This window comes from Lepisma saccharinum, chromosome 4, assembly GCF_977018435.1.
Source record: "Lepisma saccharinum chromosome 4, izLepSacc3.1, whole genome shotgun sequence".
In the NCBI taxonomy this organism is placed as follows: Eukaryota; Metazoa; Arthropoda; class Insecta; order Zygentoma; family Lepismatidae; genus Lepisma; species Lepisma saccharinum.
The window spans coordinates 76,726,278-76,750,401 of NC_139232.1; the positions used below are offsets into that span (position 1 = coordinate 76,726,278).

The window sequence follows — 24,124 nt, forward strand, 5'->3', positions numbered from 1 at the left end:
CGAGAATCGGGATGGCATCAAAGCGGGACAAGACTTTGCTACAGTGTCTTTGCAAGGTCTCACGTTCTCGATCACGTCTTGAGTTTTAAATGCCTGTCTCGTTCCTCCTCGCCTTGATTTATAAACTTCGTCTCAAGTCTTGAAATATACGTAAACACAATATGCGGCGTGTCATGCACGAATTTTCTTCAAGCCAAACAATTTTTCTTATAAGCTTTCTTTTTTGATGCCTCGTTTTGACACTACGAACTCTCTAAAATCGGGTGTTATACTGACCAACTACGCTCATGTTCACGTTTGCGACTAATAGTTTACTTTGTAATAACGATATGATATGATATGTATGACAATATTATTAATTAAGCCGTTAACCACCTCAATGGTATATCCGAATAAGGTTAATAATAAAACAATTTTCATGCTTCTCTTTTAATTGTATGTTCAAAGGTTTTGAAATTTAATTGAAAGGAACAACATGCTATGAGAAACAATCGTGTTTTATTTAGACATATAATGACCGGCCCTATTATACACCCCCATATGAGAATGAAAACGTTCCTCAACCACAATGTGGACTTGAGTTTGAAGTCCACTTTAATGCACACACACACACAGGCTAATTGGGACTGGACCTACAGTTAAAGGTGAGCTCCGAACCACTATGTCCTCCGGGTATCGAACCCGGGACCCCTAGTTTACAAAGCGACGACGTTACCACTACGCCATCGGGGAGGCTCCCTGTGTGTGTGGGGGGGGGTGTGGGTGTGTGTGTGTGTGTGTGTGTAGAGAGAGAGAGAGAGAGAGAAAGAGAAGGAAGCAATAGTTTAGAGTTTGCAGGAATCTAAGTTGTAAGAAGAGTTTGCAGGAATCTAAGTGGTAAGAAGAGTTTGCAGGAATCTAAGTGGTAAAGCCGGACCCTGTGGCCGAGTGGTTAGCACATCGCGCTGCGACGCCAAGGGTCTCGGGTTCGAATCCTGCTCGAGCTTGGTTGTTTGTGAATGTCCATTCATCAATTTCATCATTTCATCACTCATCCCCCATCTTCGCAAATTAGCCCAGAGACACAAAACGTGAAGTAAAATAAACTAAATCTAAATCACTCACTCACTCTTCGTGGTAAGAAGGTCATGAAGTATATGGAAGAATAATATTAAGATACCTGAAGAAAATTAGCAAGAATTATCAAGATTAAGCTGATTTTACCCAAATTAAGGCAGATGGAAAATGAAGTGTTGCTATATAAAAAAAATAGAAGAAGCAGTGGCGGTGATTAGGGGGGTCAGTTGCTCCCCCACTTTTTGCAACTTTTGCTCCTGCACTATGCTAAACCTTATCTGGCAAGGAAAAGTCCCCTAGTTTGTCACTTTGCCCCCTCCCCCGAGTTTTGGAACCCAATCGCCGCCAGTGGAAGAATGCATAGGAAAATATAGGACCGGCTGCTGAAAAATAAAAGTCCCATGGATATGCCATTGGGGAGAAATTTAGTTATAGGAGGTATCGATAAAGAAGTGCCGAAGTGTAAATCTGAAAGAAAGAAAAAAAAATCGTGATAAGTGTGAGACGTCACTTGCCATAGGCTATGAAGTTCTACGTGAGCAGAATGGAAGAAATTCTTGAAGCAAGTTGTGGGTATTGTTTGACTTCTCAGTGCATGATTGTGTGTCTCAGCACGCGTCGAAACACATTATTTCTGGCATCAGGCACACAGTCATCCTGACTTCCCTGCAGATTCAAGCGACAGCTCACACAACAGCAGGAGCGGACGAACTGATAACTGGCGGAAACCGCTGCAAGATAATTTCGTTGGTTTTTGCACTTTCCTGTTCCCGGTAGCACAGAAAAAATTGAAAGGAAGAGGGGGTGGTAAAGTGACATTTTTAGATTTCACAAAAGATTTTACAGAAGTGTTATTTATGAATTCTGATTGATGTCATAAAACTCAATCACAGAAAGTCTCGCATAATCTTACCTTTTGTTTAAAAACTTGGTTGATGTCGCAAATGCTTTGAACTCAAACCTCATGCCTCTTTGTTAGAGGAAAAGTTTCTTGTCTTTGCTTCCAACTGAGAGTTGTATTTCCTTACTTTGAGATTGAACACGGAAACAATTTTCAATACAAATATGACATTTTGTTACGAATCTTGAGGTTGAAGCAGTTGTCTATACTCCATCCCAAAAAGAGGACATTTTCCTAAATACTTGACCGGACCATTTTTAGGACCCGAAAAAGAGGACATGTCCGGGTAAAAGAGGACTACTGGTAACGCTAGGCAGATGTGTAAGCATAGGCGTAGCTAGAACTTTATATTTGGGTGTGCACAAAGAAAAAAATGAGGTCTTGTACCTTTTTAATAGCATATTTTGCAATACAATCACTTGGCTCTTTAACTGCACTGATGTTTGTAAAGGAATATAAATTCACTAAATGACAGTGTTGAAAATTTCTGAATATATGTAGTAGAAGAAAATCAAATTGCATAGAAATTACACACACACAAAATGTTCATAAATGTTACGTACAAATACATCAAAATACACGTCATCTATAACAAGAGACGTCTGTCAAAAGGTACTATGTTCTTAAACTCATCAATAACTTGATTTACATCAATAGACTAAGCTATTTCCTGTTCCACAAATAGCAAGAGCAAGGCTTCCAATCTATTCTGCTTCTGAGTTGCTCTTAATTTAGTTTTAACTTGGGTAAGCTTGAAGAAAGCTCTCTCACACGTACAGCTTGCGACAGGTATAGAAGCAAGGCGTTGCAGTACAGAGTAGAATGCAGTAAATAGCTTCTTTCTCCAATGACATCAAATAATCGAAAAACTACAGACACTTGTTTCATCAGCGATAATGCACACGTTTGTACCATGTAATGAAATTTTCAACTTCTTACAAACTGCCGCTTATTTTCTCTCTTATTAAAATATCTGTCTTTAATTCTCTTTGATAAAGCAGTTCATTAGGGTGTGCCTAGGCACACCCGGCACACCCGTAGCTACGCCGATGTGTGTAAGTCCCCATTTACAGTCACCACTGACTACCACAAGTAACTACTACTACAGTATTGTCACATTAGAAGGAAAAGCAATTTGGAACGACGTGTACAACAGCGATTTTCCAATAGTACTAATCAGAACATTGACATATCTTGTTTTTTTTAATGAACTAAGGAATTAAATTTTCTAATTAATTAAATTTGAATACAATTTTATTACACAAAGTTGAATCTTTGTTGCATTCAAAATTTCTTAAATAGCCAAATCTAGATTACTATGCGTTTTTGGAAAATTATTATCGTAACTATTCTAATTTTACCAAAAATATACTTCTACTTTTATTTGTTGCGTATGGCTAATTTCTCCCATTGACAGACAGACGGAAGAATCGTCCAAGATTATAAATAGCACCTGGCATTTCTTTCCGTCCACGAAATTATACAGTAGTGGCATTAATTCTGGACACTTTTGAGAATTATAATCAAAGTCACATTCAAGTTTTGATTTTAATTTAAATTTACGTTTTTATTGAAGTCAAATTTTCAGAAAATAGACAAACATGTCTTTATGTTCAATGTTTCAAAAAGTGAGCACACTAAATTATAATTAATAGTAATAATAATAATTATACAGAAAATGTAACTAAGTGTTCTTAGCATAACACCACCTGCAAAATGTTCATTCAGTAAATAGTAAATTTTGGCACACACTCATTATGGTTATTGTAACTGCGTTGTGTTAATATTTTGTGGGATATCCTTTCCATTTGATAACTGCCTCGATTCTTCGTGGCATCGAGTCCATCATACACTTGAGATCTTCCGGTATTATCACTCTAAACCATGATTGGACGATGGCCTCTAACAGCTCCCTCTTGTTGCTGGGATTCCGACGTGCCACCAAAACTTTCAGCCTTGACCACAAGTTCTCAATCGGGTTGAGTTCGGGACTGTTCCCGGGCCAAGGCAGAACAGTAATACCATGGTCCCTGAACCATCGCTGATTGATTCCAGCGGTGTGACACCTCGCACCATCCTGCTGAAAGATGCACCGCTGAACGTTACCCCCAAACAAATCACGAATAGTGGGCAGCAATTTTACCTGTAAGACCTGTTCTTGTTATTTTTTGGCATTAATGTTGCCTTCTAACACTGCTAGGTGCCCGACACCATGCCTTGCCATGCTCCCCCACACCATGACACTGATAGGATGGATGCTTCATAGTGGCGGTGGTGCACTCAGGTATCATGTCTTCACTTTTTCGGCGACGCACATACCTGATACCATCACTTCCAAAGATGCTGATCTTGCTTTCATCGCTCCAAATTACTTTACCCCAATCTTCTAGCGTCCACTCCCTGTGTGCTAACGCCCATTGCACACGCTTTTTCCTCTGCTTTTGGTCGAGATAAGACTTCTTTCTTGCGATCCTCGCGCGTAAACCATTTTCACAAAGTTTTTGTCTGACTGTTCGGTCAGAAACTACTACTCCAGAAGTTCTGAAAATGGCATTAACATCTTTTGCCATACGCCGGCGATCTTGTAGAGAAAGGCGACAGATTGTACGACAGTCTTGAGCAGTTAATTTTGGTTTCCTGCCACGTCTTGGAGCAGTTTCTGTGTTCCCAGTTGCTTCATACCGCTTGCAAACCTTTCTAACGTCTGACTTTGTAGCACCACCACCCAACCTTTTTGCTATTTCTTCATAAGAATAACCTTCATTACGAAGTGTCAGTGCCTTACTCCTTTTACTTGGTGACCAATCAGCTCGTTTTATTGTGTGAGGAACCATTATTTGCAATTTCAGTATTACTTTTCAACTCGCTCCACTACATAGAGTACCTAACGATGTTCTCTTCACAGAAGTCAGCTGCCAAGTGTTGTAAAGAATGAAAACAAAGAGTTCAGTTGGTTGAAAATACCAATACCAATACTAATAAATATACCAATAATCAAACAACAATGCTGCAGTAAGGTGCGAGCGATTCTTGAGGTCAGCGAACGATGTACAACAATAATGCTCAAAGTTGATGTAATACACATGAATCGCACACAAGCGTTCTGTTGGATGAAAATAACAATAACAATAATAATCAGGCTACAATAATGCACTCAGATGCATTATTGAAGTTACTGAATGATATAATTTAAATTGTTTAATTTTTCTATACAGGATATAGTTTTACATTCGAGTTATTCTAAAAAAATTAACATTTTACAAAAAGTGTCCAGAATTAATGCCACTACTGTATCTTTATATCGACCGTAATTCCCGAGCAATAAACCGATATCGAATGCTTCGATTGTTATATTAAATATTTTGCCAGATGAACTTGATATTTTAGATTTCTTTCGCGGTACACACCCAGGCCCGTAGCCACGAAGGGGCCAGGGGGACTGAGCCTTCCTGGAACTGTCGTGAGTACCCCCCCCCCCTGGCATTGCCGTCAGCCCCATGTACATTAGGTAAAACCATTTTGTACAATTTATTTGTAGTGAAGAGTGAAAATGTAGATAGCAGATATTATTTGCTCACAACTTTAGTGAAGGATAAATTCACAGAAGAGAATAGCAGCGGCAAGTATTTAGAAGATTCTCTTCTGTATACTTTAGATAGTTCCATCATAGGGGAATTTATTTATCTGTACCTTCGCTGCCTCTGTTGCAATCTCCCGTTTAGACAGAAATCAGTGACTTTGACGTCATCATGAAAATTCCCTTCGCATCTGCATCTAAGGTTAACAGCTCCCAAGGTTTGGGAATGAAGGGGTGTTTCATTGTTTCAGCCGGAGGTGGAATGTACTGTAGGTACTATTATTGAATATTGTCCACTTTTTCTTGCATTATATAAATGCGTATCTGTATTATCAAAAGTAGTATGGAGTGTGTAGTAAGTGACGATTTCAGTAGTATTCAATTAACACATCAAGTGGTATTTTAAAAGATATAGAAAAATGTAGTATTTGTATATTTCTAAAATGTATGTAACTTAATGACCCCCCCCCCTCCAATACACACACAATTTGCCTTCATTTAATAATGTTAAACTTTGGAAAATGGACTTGGTTTACAAAGCCCCCCTGATAACCCTTGAGCCCCCCTGGAGATCAATTCTAGCTACGGGCCTGTACGCACCAAATTACATGTTGATACTTTATTAAATTCATAGATACCGAAGGTTAGGCATATCATTTGTTAACAATTGTTTGAGTGGCACTTGCATAACTTTGCATGCATCTCTACTCCGTTCTGAGTAATCGATTGGTATCGACTGGGCTCCATTGTTGACTATAAACTGGATGTCACTGTAGGAACCGAGCAATTCGATGTTTCTCGGAAGCTTCATGGAGTTATCCTTCCACGCCTCGCAGGTCATCAACAGGCAGGTTGTATCATTTGGATATCACCGTTGCGTCCAAACAATGTGTCCAGCTCGAGTAGTTTGTGACCAGATTGAAGAATGGCAGCCTGTGCGGTGGTGAACCGAAGTCAGATGGTAATTTTCCGCTGCAACTTTCCTCCGTATAACATGTCTGTTGCCACCCAGACCGAAGAGCCTGATGATGCTGACAAAGTTCCGATTCATAGGTGGCAACACTTGCAGGCAAGAAGGACCTCTGATTGGCACCAGAAGCAGCGCCACCGACAAAACTCGAAGCGCTGGTTTGCTACGGTGACACATACTTTTTGTTCTTTAGAACAGATAATGGATTAGCCGATGAAGATGACGCATATTGCATTTTATCATCTGAATTCACACTTCTGTCAAAAAGGCAAATTCTATACTTTTAACTGGAATGGTTTCGAATATCAATTTTTGAGTTTCTCCCACAGAGAGACGGGACAATCAAAATTATTTGACTAGGCATTAGAGCTAACATCCTCTAAAATGTTTATGCCTTCAAATTTATTGTTTCCGAGATACTGATAGTTGTCTCTCACGACTAGACAGACCGAGACTATATCGAGATGGTGGTTGGAATGGCCTGCTTGCTGTATTGGTAGGTCTATCAGTCCACCTAATTTTGCATTTACAATATAGTTTCTGATTAATTTTATTTTTGTTAATACCGTCACATTTCTGCCACTTTTGGCTAATCGCAACGATGAGGATGAGTGATGATATGATGAAGGAACGTTCACAAATAACACCATGCCCTGACCGGGATTCGAACCCGAAACTCCTGGCATCCTAGTGGGCTGTGCTAGCCACGGAGTCGGCTATGTAGTATAGTTTCTGAGATTCAAATGGTTGACAGGCATAGGTAGAAAACGTCAACCTAAAGCGGTAGAAGGGCGACGTTCAGCAAAATTCCAAAGCACAATCCGCGTACTCCAGGCCCGTACCTACAATTTGATCTCTTGGGGGGGGGGGGAGGCTTTGTAAATCATTCCGTTTTTCAAAAGTTTAACAGTATTAAATGTAGGTAAATTATGTGTGTGTGTGTGTGTGTGTGTGGGAAAATGGGTCATTAAGTTAATATAACATTTAGAAATATCGTAAAATATAAAATTTAGAAATATCATATGTAAATTGACTGGTACTGACATCATCCCCTACTACACGATCCATACTACTGTAACGAATGCACTCACGGTCCCCGAAATGACGTGTCAATCATACCCCGGCACGGGGCCAAACGTCGTTATGTGTACGGGAGACCGGTCGTGACTCACGGTCCAGGTTTTCAAGTTCGGTACTGAGACGGTCGTTTATTGTCATCCTATTGCGAGGCGGGGATAGATACCTTGAAATATTACACTGTTTTGGTTTACCTTTGGTATGTAGATTCGAACAATCATAAAACACTAATAGTATAATATCCGGTACCTGAAAAACGTCAAATAACAACACTGACGAACGGTAAAAAGTGAATATATATTGTAACAACAAAAAAATATTGCAATCAACAACTGTTTACAAAGCCTCCTCAAACGCTCTCTCATTCATTCTATCTCTCTTTCACACACATGAGGTATTTTTACATGTGAAGTATGGATACAAATCATGGATCTCATTAACATACCATTCCTTTTAATTTCTAAACCTTTATGTGAATTTAGGGCATTTGTCTGCCAGCTCCTGTGCTCTTTTAAATTAACTTAAGTGCCAGCCCTCGGAAAGCGGTTAACTAAGACAATGGGTCGGCGTGGTTAAATCTTTCGTTCGAATGAACGTGTGCATCGAGTCGTAAGCACGACATTATACCAGTTTCTCGGACGGGGGTATTACACACAAGCCTCTCTCGTCCAATGAGAACAACTACTCAATTACATAGTGATGCAAAAACTTAATTGGCTCCAGCTGCCGGAATACACTAATCAATCGTCGGCGCGAGCAAAAATTACCTTAAAAACCACTATGCAACAAATAATACTATTTCACGCACACGACCTTGCAATAAAAACAACTACGCTTTCCACAATTAAAAAGGACTCATCAGTCAACTATTGACAAATTAAATGGCGCGACGGGGCGGTCGGTTACACAAGAAATGGAGCACACTTTGACGATTTATACTAAATATTAAAGAAATGAAATGGAGCTTCTAACCCTGAATGCAGACAATTAAATTAGAACATCTGAACATGAAAATTACCCTTTTTTATAACAATACCAAAAATTATCAGACGCGGGGGTTAGGTTCGGGGTTTCCTGAGTAACTTGGCGAATAAGTGAGACTTCGGCGTTAACTGTACGGTGTTGATACTAACGACGCACGTTTACATGTACATGAGACCCTCTGAAGTATACTGTACCAGACTCTGCTACATGGCGTGGTCATTCATCTCTCCTGGACGCGGGACTTGCACACGGTTCCTTTGTGGCGAAATTGTCCTCCAAGGTCGATCGCGACGAAGAATAATTGCGACGATCTGTTGCACTTGCACCTCCTCAGAACTTCGGGCGTTCATCTCGTCACTAGCGTCGGGTGTACGTGGTCACGCGCCGGTCAGGAATCTCTCTGGTGACGGGCTTCGATTCGGCGTCGTTCTGGAAGCGTCGTTCTGGAGTCGTCCTTCAATCTCTCCCTCTGGCTTCGATCGGCGTCGTTCTGGAGTCGTCCTTCAATCTCTCTCTCCGGTGACGGGCTTCGATCGGCGTCGTTCTGAAAACGTCCTTCGGGCTTTGGGCAGTGTTGGCTTTGGTGTCGTCTTTGGCGTTGGCTGACTGGCTTCGTCGGAAGATGGCGATGCATCGTTGCGGGTGTCAGGGAAGCGACGGCCTCCCTTCTCTATCTTCTTTAGCCCTCCATCCTTATGTAGTCCACGCTTGGCAAAAACAAATCACCGCGTAATCTTCACCAAAATAAGGCGCACACTGGTAACTCTCTATCTGCAAGTTGCTCACAGCACGTAAGGAAACAAAGTTCACGGACACAAAGCAATGATCACGCGAGAGTGTAGCGCGGAGATGCTCTCTCTGTGAAATCCGGGTCAAAACTGTTTCTGGGATGGTAGCACCGCATATATATAAGAGATTCAAATTCGTCCGTTGAAACCCACGCTAAGGTGGCTTCGCTTCGCTTTCTCAGGGGATGGAAATGACCTCTGTCCATTGTCTTGAAAGGCGCGGTCGGCGACGCGTCCTGGATCCTTGCAGAGTTGTGCTCCAGCTGGTTTTCCTGGTCATCCGTGAACATGGGTTCGAACGCCTGCTGCGACTCAAGCCCGGTAGCGGCGAAAATAATCTTTCCTTATCTCCGCGTTGGTGCAAATATGTCATGTTCTAGGCGGCGGCTGTCACTCAAGAAAAACTCGTCCCCAACTCCCGACGTCTGGCTTGGATACAAGTTTATTCACAAAATAAATCAAACCTCACACTTTCATGTTTTGTGCATAAAATGAATCAATAAACAAAAAATAATTTATATCGAACTGCGTTTCACATGTCACTAGATACCGTGACACTACCTACTTTCGATGATACAGTTATTTATACGTATCATACAAGAAAAAATGCACAATATTCAATCATAGTGTGTACCGTACATTCCACCCGCAACCAAAGCAATAAATCTCCCCTTCGTTCGCAAAACTTGGGAGATGTTGGTTGACCTTTGACGCATAGGTATGTGGAAGAAAATGTGAATGATGACATCAAAGTCACAGATTTCTGTCTAAACGGGAGGCGCCGCAACAGTGGCAGCGAAGATACAGATAAAGAAGCTCCTCTATGAAAGAACTTTCAAAAGTATACAGAATCTTCTAAATACTTCCCGCGATTTAGACATCACCTCATAAACAACATGAACAAATGTAATAGCTGCTGTTCATGTTCTGTGAATCTACAGAACCTTCACCTTGTGAGCAAAATAATATCTGCTGTCTGCATTTTCACTCTTCACTGCAAGCAAATTTTACACAATAGTTTTACCTATGTTGTCAAGGTCAGTAGCGTACGCAGGATTTCATCAAGGGGGGGGGGGTTATATCTAAAACTTTTTCCAAATTCACATTACCATTGTTTTATTATACTTTAATAATATTCATAATTAATTAATAATACTGATAATTAATTAATTAGTTTAATTACTACTAATAATACTACTAATGCAGCTGCTGTTACTACTAATATCACTACTATTATTAAGTAGTAGAGATCTACATAAATATATTTATGAAAGCAATAGGACAAAATCATTTTCTAGTCATTCGATTGTTAACAAATTCTTGGAGTTTTTTTGTTTCTTTGTTACGAAATAATTGTCTAGTCAATGGATATTTATTTACGATAGTCCATAAAACAATAAAATATATTAAATTAATTGAAATAATCAAAGTATGAAACTCAGCCAAGGAGCCGCAGCATGGAGCCGCGCTAGTCTAGTCTGACAACCTCGCGGGAGATCCCCGGAATTGGTTGGAATTTATCCAGCCTTGTCCCCGCACCCAGCATCATATCAATGGTTACCTGAGAGCAACCCTGGGGGCATAAATGCTGCCGGCAGGGACGGCGATAGGGGTGGGCACGGGTGGGCAAGCGCCCACCCAAAAATTCCTGTGCCCACCCGATTGCCCACCCAATCAAATTCAATAAGTACATATACTTGGAGATATGTGAATGACTCAATAAATAAGTGTATTCTGGTGTTCATAACATGTTTATTTTACTTGTGAATATTATCTATGTTAGAAATGTTCACATATTATTTTTTTATTTATTTGTCTCTTATTTTTTTGTGGCGGAAATTAAGGATCATGGCTTTTCTTACACTCAACCATATTATTATCAACCCATAAAAAGCCAATTTTGTCATTAGAAAGTGAAAGTAATTACTAGAGCTATTGAAACCCCCCAAAAAAACCTGTGATAACTAATACTTCTACGCGTATGATTAGAAGCAGCTAGTAGACTTAGGAGGCTCAAAATTATGCAGGGTATGATCAAGATTAGATCAGAATTTAGGGTGAACTTGAGGACTGCAGCTCCGGGCCTCCATATACGTATATATATCCCAGACTGGGTATGGTTAAAGTAATCTCCAAATAAACAAATAAAAACATCATCTTAGCGTTACTTCCTCCAGCAAACAATAAATTATTTCGACTTTTTAATTATTATTAGAATAATTTAATCAAGAAGACTTAGATGGGAAGGCCGTGTGACACGAATGGCAGAAGAAAGAATAGTTTACAGGATTCTTGTTGGGAAACCTGATGGTAAGAGACAAGTAGGAATGCCAAGACGAGGATGGATTGATAACGTTGAGATGGACCTAAGAGAAATCGGCAAGGATGGGCATAGGGGTAGATGAAAGGCTTGTGTTGCTGCCGCTATAAACCTTCGGGTTTAAGTATGCTAGAGATTGTAGTATAGTTTTAATTAGCTCTGCATTGAAATTCCGAAGTGTCCCTTTTTTTATTTAATTGCAATTTTTATATACCTGGCATCTTCAAATACCAATATGGCATGTGAAATATCAACTTTATATTCATTCTAGTAATAAGAAGGAATCACAATAATCAGTACAATACCGAACTCAATAAATTTTGATAAACCAGTTATGTATGGAAAAGAGCTACAGAATTACTCAATTGCTAATAAGTGGCTTATTATATGAAAAAATCAATATGCTGACCAAGGCAGTAATTTATTTTATTATAAAACATAAACTAAACGTAACGTTTCAACCTTCTAGCAAGGTCTTCTTCAGACTCTGCACAAAGTACAAATGTAACAAGGTACAAAAACAGGACGATATACTGTATATTAGGGTGCCAAGGAAATGCATGGTAAAAAATAAATATATATTTTTTGTGAGTCTTACCCCCTAAATTTTTTCCTTTTGACCTAAAAATAAGATAAATGCCTTTTTCTTCAAAATTTTTTAATATTTACAGGTCCCTCAAAAGCATTGAACTTTATAATTATTACCAGAAAAAGTGCTGTAAATGAAATTTGACGAAAAGAGGGAACTGCTTGTGATTTTTTAAATATAGTTCAAAAGTTTCTATATGATACAGTTCAATAATTAAAATATCCAATTTTATGTTTTTAATAAATTATCAAAGTTTCTCTTCTCTGAAATGGCAGCACAGTGCTTTCAAAATGGCTACCGTCCACAATCACGTTTTTGTTTTAGGTTTTATTTCCAATGATTTGATAATTTTAGAAGATAAAGCACCAAGACATTTTAGAAGATAAACATTTTAAAAGATAAAGAGTATGAAGACTTTTTTGAAGATGAGGACATTTTAGAAGATAAAGAGTATAAAGACTTTTTAGAAGATAAGGACATTTTAGAAGGTAAAGACAATAGAAATGAACAAATCTTACACAATTTTTTGTTTTATTTAAACAATATTTGTAAAGGATATTGATAAAGTTACCTTTGTTTTATGTTCGATCATAACTAATTAACTACGCAATATGTATATTTGGATAAGTTACTTTTGAAATGAATTATGAAAGAAAACTAACCCTAAAAAAATATCACTTATTTAGTGAATGAGAGAATATTTAAAATTTTTGAACACGTTTTGAATTTATAATCAGGATCTATATTTTTAACATATTTATACGCTGTTACAAATTATAAATGCAATAATTAGGTGCGTTTTTGCTTTCAGGTAGATAGCTGCCATGACTTCACAAATTGGAAAAGACCGTGGAATTTGGTTGATTGGTGGCACTATAGATTTAATTACAGGATGCAAATTGCCATCAAATAGACAAATTTTAGCAAGATTCTTTCATTCTCACACAAATGAAAAGCAGACCATTCAAGAAAGTGCTAGGAGGACAACGATGGAGCTTCTAGAATTGTGGGAAAAGGCGAGAATACCTACTCGTCAAGAATACAATATCATTGTGAAAATTAAAAATTTATATGGACAATGGCAAACATTACAGAAAAATGCCAGTCGAAAAAGTGATACACAGAAACATAAAGAAGAAGCATTTACAGAAGCTTTGGATGATTTGTTTGATGTTGCCCATGCTGATGCCATGAGTCTCATAAAGATCAAGGAAGACAAAATGTTCTTGGAAGCACAGCGAGAAAAAGGAAGGAGGGGAAGTATGGGGCCGGTTGACATAAAGTTAGCCAGACAGGAAGAACGGCGTCATAAGCAAGAATCTTTACAAGATTTAAGAAAGCGCAAAGAAGAGCAGAGAAAGAAGGAGTTGGTGACAACTGATGTTGAAGTGCTTAGTGGCAGCAGTGAGACTGAAAACGATAGTTCATCAGATGATATGGTACCAGTTTTTAGTGCTTCAGCTGAAGATGTCTCACATTCTAAAAAGCAACGCGTGACTAATTTCTTTACTCCAGAGCTGGGCGCTGCTCTGGATCGTACAAAGGTAAGCGACAGAAATGCTACCTATATTTTGGCTGCTGCTGCAAAATCTCTAGGTCACAATCCTGCTGAACTAACTTTAAATAAAGAATCCTGTAGACAGTTTCGAAGACGAAACAGAGAGAACATTGCTACTCAAATCAAAAAGACTTTCTCACCAGACACACTATTGACTGTTCACTGGGATACCAAGCTATTACCCTCTTTGGAAATTCCTCAGTGTGGGGGTTCTGCTAAATCTGTAGACAGAATTGCAGTGCTTGTCTCTGGATGTGGTTTAATGAAATTGCTAGCTGTCCCATCATTACAAAATGGTACTGGTGAAGCGCAGGCATTCGCAGTGTATAACGCACTAAGAGATTGGAACTTGACTGATTCTGTTTGTAGTATGTCATTCGATACTACTGCAAGTAATACAGGGAGCAAAAGTGGCGCATGTGTATTGCTTGAGCAGAAGATGAATAAAAAATTGTTATCTTTGGCATGCAGACATCATATTCATGAACTTATCATTGCAAGAGTATTTGAAACATTATTTGAGACCGGTGGAGGTCCGCAAATAAAACTGTTTCAGAGATTTTCATCGGTGTGGAACATTATCAATGTAGAGGCCTATGAAAGCAGTATTAGTGATATAGAGCTAACTGTAAAATTGAATCCGATTAAAGATGACATTTTGACTTTTTTGAAAAACCAGTTGCACATACATCAACCCAGAGACGATTACAAAGAATTGTTGAATTTAGCAATTCTTTTCCTAGGCGACCTATCTAGTGCTGCTAATATTAATGCGCCAGGTGCCTACCATCGTGCAAGATGGATGGCAAAACTCATTTATTGTTTTAAGATCTACCTGTTTCGCTCACAATTTCACCTTACAACCCGTGAACTTTCCCAACTTCGGCAGTTTAATCTGTTCGTTGTGTCCATATATTTGAAGGTGTGGTTTACTTGTCCTTGTGCAGCTTCTGCTCCACAACAAGATCTGGAACTGTTGCAAAAATTAGTTGAATACCGGATTACAAATAAAGCTGTAGCTAATGCAGCACTGAAAAGTTTCCTGCATCAACTTTGGTATTTAAGCGAACACCTAGTAGGTTTGGCATTCTTTGATGATAATGTGTCAGTGGAGAACAAAATTCTGATGGTCAGTGCTCTTTCACGAGATGAAAAAAACGAACCTGCTAAGAGAATCAACCTTGACATTGACAATTGTGACATTTCTTCAAAGCGATTATCTGATTTCGTTACTGTGAACACAAGACATATTTTTGTTGCACTTGATATATCGCAGGACTTTCTTCGAGAGCATCCATCCAAGTGGACATCACTTAATAGCTATTTGGTTGCTCAAGTCAGAGTTAAATCACTTAAGGTGGTGAATGACGCTGCAGAGCGTGGAATTTCACTAATTCAGGAATTCAATCCTATACTAACAAATCAGGAGGAACAGAAACAATTTCTACTGCAGGTTGTGGAAAAGCACCGGCGTGAATTTCCCGAACCTAAGAAGTCGAAACTCGTAGAAAGTGTAACTGCAACAAGTTCCATTGAACATTGAGTTGATGGCTACAAAAAGTTTTGTAATTCACTTACTGACTCTTTACAGTACTTTTTGCTTCAGAAATACTACATTTATGGCTATTAATAACTAGTTTTCACACGTTTTTGTCATGTAAATAAATTTCCCTAAAATTAGTTAATGTAATAAATTTCAAATGCTTTGAGGAAGTGGTAAATATAATTTTTATGTCCTAATATTTTTGGTAGATAATTACTATGCCAAAAGGAACATTTTTGAGGGGTAAGACTTTAAAATTTTTAAACTTCGTTTTTCCTTGGCACCCTACTGTATATACACAAACATTGCTCCCCTACAGACTATTAGAAAGTTCTTCTGGAGCATATTGAATTTTTCATATCATGGAAACAAGGCTTAATGGTGTTATAATGACTTATCATATTTAGAAATTCTCGTTCGACACATAAATTTTGCCTTATGAATCAGCTGATAATGTCGACAGAATCTGTAGATGCAGCTGAAGTAAAGAAAATAAGTTATGTCACGAAGTATCCAGAAGACGTTTTTGTGAGTTTTTTTAAGCCAAATATTATGCTCTGATAGGCTAATCGGGACAAAACCTACAGTTTAATGTGTAGTCCGAACCAGTGTGCATTGTGCTTCCACCAGAGTAGGGGGGGGGGGGGAGTCGAACAGGGCCTGTTCATTATAATGCGACAGTGTTATGCCATTGGAGAAAAAATATACAGAAAGAACTCTCAACAAACGTGTCATTTTACCTCTACAGAAGATGCGTCCATTTTAAGAGGGTGTATTGCCTGAGACAAATATTTGGGACTTTTAGAAAATAATGTCATTGTTCACGGAATTAGATGCCTTGATCACTATGCAATGTGTTTCATTAGTAGAAACTACCACCTCAACTCTCGAAGCGGTATGTACTAACGAAACTCCATTTTTGGAAGAGTAAGTTGTGGATGATTTGTTTTATTTTAAGTCATTTCTGTGCTAATTTTGATAATGACGACGATAAGGTTCAATGGTGATTATATGAAAACGACGAAGGGCCGAAAACAAACACACACGGACACTCAAAATACAACTCCCCATAAATTGTTATTTCGATTGTGGTTCCAGGCGCCAGGAACTCGTTGCCCTGCAAGAATATAGTTAGCAGGGTATGCTGTACAGCACAGAGGTTGACATTCTAGTGCGTTCGAAATGGTCATGCCGTGCAACCCAAGTAAGTCATCTATGGAAAAATAGATGTATTATTCCTGGCACGGTGATCAACTTCGATGAATTCCTTGTGTCCTAAATATTTTTGTTACCTCAAAAAATATGTTCATGTAACCATACGTGTATTGCTTATCCCGCAAGAGTAACATGACTTAGTTCAGAAAACGAATACCAACTTACCTAATAATATCTTCAATTCTGAACAGATTTCTCAATCTTACTTGTTTTTTACTTATGAGTGACATTTTGTCAAAATAGCCTTTCATTAGCCTAGGAATACCTCATGGACAACGAACAAAGAATTGGTTTCACGTGTGTTTTAAATTATTCCTAAGACGTTTATTTTAATCCAAACATTCAGTGGCGGCGATTAAGGGGTGCGGGAGGTGGGAGATGCAGTCCCCCCCCCCGGCACATTTTGCCACTTTTTGGCATTTTTTGCCCCCGCACTATAACCTCTTTATGCTAAGCCTTTTATACCAAAATAAAGTATATTGCCCTTGCCCCTCAAATGTTGACACCCAATCGCCCCTACTGCAAACATTCAGATAGATTTGTCAATTGTACAAACCTTGGAAGCTAAGAAAAATGACCCCCAAGGAGTGAGATAACTCTTCAGTCAAAAACTCATACGATGAAACTACTATGCTCAGGAACATGCATTTAAATTACGAGAAACGTCACGATTGTCTACCATTGCACTTTATATCACTGTTGCCGAATACATAAAATCAAGTATGTGCCTTTTTTTGTTCACGAAGAGCAAAATGTAATGCAACACAAGATTATAACTAATTTACATTTGTTTCATTATACACTCCTCACAAAAATTTTGCAATATTGTTATATTAGGCACAAGTTTGTAATATTAATATATTAGGTGATAGGCACGGTGTCTGTCATATGTCGGCTTAAAGACGAGAACGTCCACCAGACAGGTATCATATATTGTTGAATTCCATGCCCGTGTTTATCACCTATTGTCTAACGTTACAATATTCCAAACTTTTTGTGAGGAATGTATTAATATGCATGAAAGAATGTGACTGTGAAAGTATGGCTGCGCATGGATAAACACTTCGTTGAAATAATTGTGTCCATCAGAGACAACAAATTGAACAAGTTGCGACAATAGATTAGAAAATAATGAAGAGGAAAACCTGAAATGGAAAGGGAGAAGAAGCAAGAAGAAAATCGGGAGTGTAAGAGAGAGGGGATACATATACGCCTTACATGCCCATAAAAGTATATGGTCTTAAATTTATACTGCCCACCCTAATCTATCAATATGGAGCTTCTGCCCACCCCGTCGAAAAGTTCTGGCGCCGCCCCTGGCTGCCGGAGCATGGTGCTGATCACATCACCCGAAAAAAATGGCCGAGATTGAGAATGTGTGGAGCCCCACCACACCACTACACGTGCTTTCATGACACGGAGCTATATACATGGGGGAATTTACATTACCTTTGCTTATGGGAACTCACCCAGGATGATGATGAGGCAGGAGAATACATGTTGCTAAATTCCACTCCACCGAGTGTATGTTTTTGTTCAAAAGTAAGTTTATAGACATTCCAACACATTTATCACTTCTAGGTGATTCACAAAGCACTTCTTCAACATTATTGAACTTTGCGGCCGCTTAGATTGTTTAGACATATCGACGTATTCCAAAATACTCTGTAAGAGAAACACGCCAATACCGCTCTCAAAATCTACTATGCACGGGCACTATAATTCACACCTGGTTGTCTCGTTCTTACCAACAAAACATTTCACAATAGTTAAGCTTATTGTAGTTCGAATTCAGAAATTCAAATGTACCGCGGAAACAACGGGAAGGCGACTGGTGATTGTGTATTCTTGTAGGCCTAGCATTTGTCTACATTAGCAGCTTACGACGAACCAAGAACTTTATTTAGTTAAAGCTCATTGTTCACAGGAAAAAAATGCATGTTCTTTGAACATTGTTGCAGCTGATGTACAAAACAGCTTTTTTCTTTTAAATCATAGTTGCCCTCATATTTAATTTTCAAGAATTTGTGTTTATTTTCAAGGCATTCACTATTACAGATGCGTGAGTTTGAAATGTTGTGCTTTTCGCCATGCTGCATGGGAATAATAATTCAAATTATTATTATTAGTATTGTTATTGTTGTTATTAGTATTGTTATTGGCCGCGGTGGCTCAGTCGGTAACGCGTCTGACTACCATGCTAAAGGTCCCGGGTTCGATCCCCGGCCGGTTCAAATCCGGGAACTTTTCTAACGATGGAAGCGGCCCCGGCGCCCACCCAGCGTCGAATAACATGGTACCTGGGGGAAACCCTGGGGGGTAAAGGCGGTCAGGGGCGTGATGCTGATCACATCACCCCCACTCACGACCGGATCAAGAAAGTGTGGGGCGTTACCCCCACACCCCCTATACGCCTTCATGGCGTGGTACTAAGCACAGGGGGCCTCCCCGATGGCGCAGTGGTAGCGTCTTCGCCTTGTAATCAAGGGGTCCCGGGTTCGATACCCGGTGGAGGCACAAGTGGTTCGGATTCCACTTTAATCTGTAGGTCCAGTCCCGATTAGCCTTACTGTGCATAAAGTGGACTTAAAACACCAACTCAAACCAAACCAAACTAAGCACAGGGGAGCACTTTACCTTTCTTTTACCTTTTAGTATTGTTATTATTATTATTTTTATTTCTGTTGCAGATCTTTGACTGTCATAAATTAGCCATTTTTATTTTTTTTGCTACAGCATTTTCCATAATATTTCAAAAGCTCAGGGGGGTTTAAACCCGGTACCCCCCCCACTTGCGTACGCCACTGGTCAAGGTCAAGGGACAATGAATGCCTCTCTGTTCTTTGTACGAATACGATAGGGAATTTCTCCAGAGGAACGGGATTTTTTTCCTTTTCTTGCTGGGAAATTTCGGCTTCACTCTCGACTGCACCACGGCCCAGACGCGTGTGGGCGAACAGGGAGGAGCTAAGTTCAAGGTCAATGGTGAGAGCCCCCGCCCCCTCGCATTTCGCAGAATCGCGCATAGCGGTTTCACTTTAGGAAAATAAAAATAAAGTGCAAGAACGCTCGCATGCGACTGGGTGTCCTTTCCCGCTTGCACATTGATGTCCGGAAGGGGGGGGGGCAAGGGGGTTCACCCCCATGGAAAATAAATGTACACCTAAAATATTTGACACATAATTTCATTTCACTCATAGTAATTTATGTTAATTATTAAAGGAACATGATAATTTAAGAATGAAGCAGTGTTTTTTGAGGGGCTCATCACTATTATGGGGAAAAATATGCCTCCTTTGCCCCCTCTGTAAAAAAATACCTTGCTTGCCCCTCCCTGGAATAAATCCTGCGGACGTCCTTGCGCTTGCATGTGTATATAATTTTAGCAGAAGTTCAAAATTTGATATGGTACGTGGGGGTGATTTTTTTTTTCCGGGGGGCATCTAATCTCCACTTAATATGTATAATTTGAGGTGGGGAGTCAAGCTTCCCATTGCTACACACCAAGATAAGAATGGCCCCGGCAAAATTGCGAACTAAAGTGCACAGTCATTTGTTTTCTCCTCTCGCTTCCTTTTCTCTCGTGCCTGTAAGCCCTGCGACTACAGCGCCACAGGTGCATCATTGTCAAGCTTGGTACATACACATGGACGTCCGCAGGATTTTTTCCAGGGAGGGGCAAGCATAATTTACTCATTTCCAACAGTATCGGTGCGATTAGGTGGCGTGGTGTCAAACAACGTATTTTTTTTTCAAGGAGGGGCATATTTTCCACCATAATAGTGATACCTCCTCAAAAAACACTGTTCCAGTTTGAAATTATCATGTTCCTTAAACGCCCTTGTAATAAATAATATAAATTACTGTGACTGAAATGAAATTATGTGTGAAATATATACTTTTTAGGTAGACATTCATTTTCCTTCGGAACCTGTTTCATCTATTTATTTCGTAGATTAAGTTACCGTTTATTTCATGACGTCCCTCAAAAAAATCCTGAGTACGGGCCTGCTCCCACACACTTTATTCGTTCAAGTTTTTATTTTATTTTTCTTGGTAGACGATTTCTTTTTAGGTGTATGTATGTACATGGAAGAGGGGGAAAGGGTCATGGTGCGGGGGCAAAACGTAGACCATGAATTGCTATTATTTTTTTTTCCTTTGTTGCGCATCAACAAATTTACAAATTAGTTTAACCACAGAAAGTGGAAGTAAAGGAATGGGCAGAGAAAATTGGTACCAGAGAAATTAAAATTCTTCTAATATAGTAACTAGTTTGAAAATGCCTTGTGTATGTGAAATAGAGGTGAGTATTCTTGTATTTCAAACGTCCTCAATGCAATAATGGCACACAGATGGCTGACTTTCCGCCCCCTCGAGTCTTCAATGATCTTCAAAAAATCTTTGATCCAAATTTTCTGCCCCCCCAAAAAACCAACTAAAAACGAGAAGGGAAATACACAACTACAAAACAAGAGAAACAGCGAAACTTGAACTCTTCAAACACTCGCTGGAAATATTCAAATCGTCTTTTACACTTTCAGCGACAAAAACATGGAATGAACTCCCGCCCTCCATAACCTCCCTCCCCAGTCCGAACAAATTTAAGAATAAACTAAAGAATTTTCTGTTAGATGAGCAATATCTCTGTTCAAGCACCCACGGAGTAACACTACACAATACAGTTTAAACTGCATACGAACTTCGCCAATCCAATCCAATCCTTGACAAATCTTCAACTATATTGTAATATTTACGTATTCATTGTACTATCGTAACTCACAAAACTACCATGATCATGCACATTAATCTCAACATCCGTGCGTGAATGTCCTGCTCAGAAATGTTTAGTATGCATGTGTGTGTGAGTATCTGCGTGAATGTGCTTTTTTATGTGTCGTCTTGATTTTTTAAATCTTGTCTTTGTTCTTTTCTTTGTAACCATTTTCTTTCTTTTTTATTGTTTTTCTTCTTTCTTTTGTATCATTTTGTTTATGTACACCGGGTTAGATGGGAGAACAGCCACAGACCGAACCTCGCCCTTTAATAAAGAAAATTTGAATAACAATAAATTTGCTATAGAACGACGTTAGATAGCCCAATTACATAGAAAATAATGAAGCCCCTTCTCCTCCGTAGTTGCTTGGAACTTGAAAATGCTTGAAAGTACTTAATTTTTCTTAAGAGCACAATATTGTTTAATAATGGTGACAAGATTCCTCTACATTAATTTCTAAGTGAGAGTATTGGGGAGGGGGGGCAACTGCCCCCTCTTTCCTCCGTGCGCGGGCCGATGAACAATATGTGCTTCGCATCAGCAGAACCTTCAAAAACACGAGATGTACAATAAAATAGAATGAAAATAGTGATGGGACAATTTGCCTACTATTATCTTTGCCTTTCGCTGTACAGCCGCCGGCAAAAAGGAAATAGGACACCCAAGATTCTGAAATAATCGCTTCCCTGCAAGGCGTTGTGTGTGTTGCCTAAGTCTACGGCGGTAAGTGGATTTCAATAGCAAATTTTCAATGGCAACTTCTAACACTGCCGTAGATCTAGGCAACCGGAAACCGACTGTTTGAGGAACTAGGTGTCCCATTTTTATTGCCGGTGACTGTACATATTTCTATTCCCTCCTGTAGGACTCTACAGCAGTGGCGTGCACAAGGGGGGGTTGATGGGGGTTAACCCCCCCTTTCGCCCAGTATTCCTAAAAAAAAAGAACTTCAAAGGTAGGAAATATGACAAAATGGGGCTGACTACCAAGAAAAAGTATACATAACCCCTCCCTTTCGAAAATCCTGGGGGGGGGGCTCCCCGATGGCGCAGTGGTAGCGTCCTCGCCTTGTAATCAAGGGGTCCCGGGTTCGATACTCGGTGGAGGCACATAGTGGTTCGGATACCACTATAATCTGTAGGTCCAGTCCCGATTAGCCTTTCTGTGCATAAAGTGGACTTTTAAAACAACAATTCAATCAATCGAAAATCCTGGTCACGCCACTGCTCTACAGGGCACCATCTGTAAATATTTCCATCAACTTTTGTGAATATCTTTCAAAAACAAATAATAATATTTCTACGTAATAAGGTAATAATAACAAAATGAAAAAGTTAACTTGCCCAGTATTCCATGTGCAGTTCGCTAGATCGGTCGTTCCTATTGGTATCGGTTGCTCCCATCGGAAGGGCATCCAAACGCTGAGATCGGCGATTGCTTCTTGGAATGGGTGCAGGAAACCGGAAGTGTTGAACACCTGTCCAATCGCGGTGCTGTTCGTTTCCACATACGACACCGATATGTTCCTGAGCGCCACACACGGCGTCTTGGATGCACTCCGAGAACCGTTCGTTGAAACCGCAACAAATTCCAGACTCGTGTTCAGGTAACTTCCGTTGACGATTGTAAGCAGCACTTGGCATACTACGCTCGCATTTAAACTGCGAACGGAGCAGCCTGTCAGTTGTTCTGAGCTCGCGTTCTTTACTTCAGCGCAAGTGAAATTAGCAACGTCCGGGAAATCGCCCTTGGTCAGACTGACGTTTGACGCCACAGCGAAAAGGCAAGACAGTCCTAAAAAGAGCAACAAGAACAAGCAAGCTTTGTGGTAGCCTGCCATGTTTGAAGACTGCAGAAATGCTCAGTGAACGACTGCTCAGTCATTTGTGACACTGTGCATTCAAGAGAGATGCATTTCCTCTCCTTTGTGACGTAGAGTCACAAGACTTGATTACAGCACTTTTTCCCCCTCACTTCAGCGCCCTTAGCTATACTGCGCCGCGCAGACGAGTTTCTCCCTCCTTCGGTACTTTCCCGAAGTTAACTCTGCGAACATCACACGCTTCAGGCAGTGTTGCCATACGTAACTCTTCCCCACCGTTCTCAGATATTTTTCTTCGCAGCGTCGGATAGATTGATTGATTGATTTAGTTTATATTACTTCGCGTTTTGTGCCTCTTGGCTAATTTGCGAAGATGGGGATGAGTGGTGAAATGATGAAATTGATGAATGGACATTCACAAACAACCAAGCCCGAGAGGGATTCGAACCCGGGACCCTTGGCGTCGTAGCGCGATGTGCTAACCACTCGGCCACAGGGTCCAGCTCAGCGTCGGATAGTGTTCAGTGTTGTAACATGAAGAGAAATTTCCCTCTGTGCATGGAAATTTGAGGAAATAAGCCTCAAAGAGATTCGAGATCATTTGAATGTGAAATGACAGTGACGTGATGGAAGCCACCCCCTCCCCTTTTCTTGGCCCATCTTTCCTAAAAGAATGATACGCCAAAGGCAAGAAAGGTGGTAAAATATAGAGCTCTGACTTTCAAAATTATTGGAATTTTCAACCTCATGTTAACTGCCAGGCCCGGGGCGAGAATAGTCTTAAGGCCTCCCTGTACACAACATTTCCGTTGTAGATTTGGGGCGAATTTATCCCAGACAGTTAATTATATTTTTAGATAACCACCTGTACCACCTGAGAATATCACCTTTTTGTAAGCAACTCCCCCCCCCCCGTAAGTCCGGACATATATGTGCTGTCGTGAAAA

The 24,124-nt window shown here is 39.8% G+C and overlaps 1 protein-coding gene across 1 annotated transcript in view; it reads right to left on the reverse strand.

Annotated features, from left to right (window-relative positions):
• LOC145986601 (toll-like receptor 2) overlaps positions 1-23,352 on the reverse strand; it is a 63,258-nt gene extending 39,906 nt beyond the window's left edge. Inside the window, exon 1 of the mRNA XM_083120797.1 lies at positions 22,699-23,352. Coding sequence (XP_082976923.1) covers positions 22,699-23,195 — 497 coding nt within the window. The 5' untranslated portion in view covers positions 23,196-23,352. The remainder of the gene's footprint in view (positions 1-22,698) is intronic.
• Positions 23,353-24,124: the final 772 nt, after the last annotated feature.